At 36.8% G+C, this 3196-nt stretch overlaps 1 protein-coding gene across 1 annotated transcript in view; it reads left to right on the top strand.

Annotated features, from left to right (window-relative positions):
• The window catches only part of LOC109847387 (lysine-specific demethylase 5A), a 40868-nt gene that overhangs the window by 34471 nt on the left and 3201 nt on the right, over positions 1-3196 (top strand). The window contains exons 23-27 of the mRNA XM_020416619.1: positions 3-59; positions 992-1141; positions 1233-1360; positions 2178-2298; positions 2379-2452. Of these exons, the coding sequence (XP_020272208.1) occupies positions 3-59; positions 992-1141; positions 1233-1360; positions 2178-2298; positions 2379-2452 (530 nt within the window). The remainder of the gene's footprint in view (positions 1-2; positions 60-991; positions 1142-1232; positions 1361-2177; positions 2299-2378; positions 2453-3196) is intronic.

Here is a 3196-nt window from a genome sequence, read left to right as displayed (position 1 = left end):
TTCATGCTTTCTTCAACCAGTTTGCTGCACAATCTTGGACCTCCTTAATGAAGCTAAAGGTAAACTCATCTCTTTTCATATTAGCAATCTCTATTATCTGATAGTCTGACTTTATTGTATTTAATAGATTGCACATAGAATTTTAAAGACTTCACGTCATGGTTTGGACCTACCACTTAATATCTCTTAGCAGCTCAGTTTGCCAAATGAGTTGGAAGATCATTTCTAGTACCTCACACACACACACACATGCATACACACAGAGGTAGAAGTAGCAGTATCCCTGGTAATGAATAATGTTCATCGTAAATATCCAAAAATATGGCTCAAATATCCAGCACAAAGATGGATAATTATTCATCTGTTCACGTTTCATCAAGTGTCCAAAAAGAAGACTCAAAGCTTCCAAGTAAAAAGATGAACAATAAATCCATCAATTTATTAATTTCTATTCCTTGAAAATTTCTTTGTTCATTTATTATTTAAATTTGCAAGCTTTCTTATGAGAAATAATTTCACATACTAGTTTCATAGGTAAGATAAGATTCAATTCATCCTGAAGACAAACAAATTTTTTTAGTACTTGATTTATTAAGTAATGGTTTCATGCATTTTTAGAATTATACGTTACTATCTTCTTGTTCAGAGCGTAGACTATATAGTCTTTAGCGGCTGTTCCTATCTGCTCTGTATAACCCATGGCTTCATCCTTGAAAAAAATCTCAAACCTCTATTGGTGTATAACCTATGAAGCACGGACACACATAACATGAAGCCGTGTCGTGTCGTGTCCGTGTCGGACACACGTGTCGAATGAAGCACGGACACACATAACATGAAGCCGTGTCGTGTCGTGTCCGTGTCGGACACACGTGTCGAACACGTATCCTATGTATTTTTTAGGATTTGTCTCGTGTCGGCGTGTCGGATGGCCGTGTCGGATCCGTGTCCGTGCTACATAGTGTATAACATAAGGATTGCATTTTTGCAGGATCTTGGGCAATCTGATGCCTTTGACTGTCCAGAGTTGCATAAAGTTGCAGATGAAGTTGAAAAAGTTGACAAATGGATGCGCCAGTGCCACAAAATTGCGGAGCCTTTGGTGGGCGACCTTGGTTCTTTATGCTCTGAGCTTGGAAAAGTGTGTTGTGTTTCATGTACCCATCACTGTTAGCCGTTACAAAATGTTGTTTCCTAGTAGATATTGAAATGTCATTTTCATTTTTCTGCAGATCAAAGGTACCTTGCTTAAAGCTTTGTGCATCTATCGGGGTCCTGTAGGTTCTAGAAAAGCATTCTGTGTATGTTGCCCAAATGATTCTGAAGATAACGCATATACATGTCTAACCTGTGAGGACTGGTAAGCTGTTTGTTGTATGAAAATGCTAGCCTTCTACAGTATTATTGATTGTATATCTTTCTACTTCAAATAATGTGACCACAAACGCATATGAAGAATGCATTTGGATCTACTGTTTAGTTAAAAGAATGAGATAATGTCTTGGGCATTGTACATACTATGATGCTGCAAGCGAAACGGGTGTTTGCTGTTCTACACTGGATTACGGATAGATTGATCTATTTCCTTTAGTATGTAATAACACAATGCAGAAGTTTTCGAGCATATTCTGTGAGAAACAGATAGATTGATAAGTTTTTCAGGGAGAATAGTCATTTTTGTCAATGGACCTATTTTGGTTTGTCCTCAAGACCACAATCCCCTGTGAGGGTTTGTAACAAACGTATTCCCTGATGATTTCATCTAATATGCAGATTTATCATTGCTTCCTGTTCATTGATTTATTCCAGCTGGAGTTCAACCACAGAAAAATAGGATAAGGGGTCCATATGACAGTTAATTTGGTTATTATCTCCCATCAAACAAAACCTTAGGATCTTTGTCTTATAGTACATTAGGAGGAACTCGCACAAAGTAGAACTTGCCGAATGACCCAGGTGTGGGTGGAATTTATTGAATGAAAAGGGCCCTTATGAAAATATTATTGTTCCAGGTAAAATAAAACACCCATTAGTGAATAGTTTATTTGCATTTCTAAATGAAATTTTCACCAAGTTGAGAATGTCAAAGAGGTCACTATAAGTCACTAATATGTGGTCTAACTTGTAGTAATTATAATGGTTTTTTTAATCATCTTAACTTATTTTGGATGGAACAGTTACCATTTTTCATGTATGGGGCCACCGCTTGTTGCTGCTGGTATGGCAAATGAGTATGCATGTCCATTCTGCCTTTGTATGGAAAGTGGAACTACTACTGGACCTGCAGGGCATCCACTGGTAAATTTCTATTTTTTTAGAATTCTTGATTCATTTATATAATTTTCTTTTCATGAGTTTGATACTCAGACCTGTTTCAGATTTTTCAGGGGAATCGCCCTGAAATGGCATCATTTGTTGAACTTCTGTCCCGTGCTGAAGGTTTTTATGAAGGGTAATGACAAGTGACAACATTAGATGCGTTTTGATGATTTTTTTTCTTTCTTTTTTATATATACTTGCCCAAGAAAGTCAAATTAATATCAGTTCACTCTGTACTGCATTTTATTATGTTAATCATCAGTCAAAAGACTGAAAAATAAGTTCATACCTAAACCATCAATCTGTAGTTTAGTTCAAATCGTAACTACTTAAGGGCATATTTGACAACCCGAAAGTAAATGGAAACTGGATTGAAAATTGGAAAGTGGTTCCACTTTTTAGTTTGTAATTTTAATTTTTTCCAGTTTGGCAGGTGGAAAGTGATCGGGAAGTAGTAAGAAAGTGGATGGTGCCACATCAGCATTTTAACCCTTTCTCTTTCTCAAATTTTTTGAGAAAGTAAATGGAAAGTGAAGGAGAGAGATTAGTTTTTTTATTCGCTCTCTTATCATTTAGTTTTAACTGCCCACTTTCTACTCTTAACTTCTCCTGGTAACCGAACAAAACAAGAAGAAAATAAATGCTGCATCAGCTGCCACCTCAGTTTTCCATCTTCCCACTTGCTATTATCCAAAGGCCAAACAAGATTTAGCAAATCGGAAGTACTTAGAGAGTAGGGTAAGTTTCAAAAGAAAACCCTGAACTTTGGGGGTTTTTCCAAAAAAATCCTCCTGAACCTTTTCCCCCCCAACCAAAACCACTTTGGGTGTCTCACAAAATCCCCCTTAACTTTCAAAATTTCCACTGAGCATCCCAG

The sequence above is a fragment of the Asparagus officinalis genome, chromosome 7, assembly GCF_001876935.1.
Source record: "Asparagus officinalis chromosome 7, Aspof.V1, whole genome shotgun sequence".
NCBI classification, from domain to species: domain Eukaryota; kingdom Viridiplantae; phylum Streptophyta; class Magnoliopsida; order Asparagales; family Asparagaceae; genus Asparagus; species Asparagus officinalis.
This window is presented reverse-complemented; position numbering and strand designations above follow the sequence as displayed.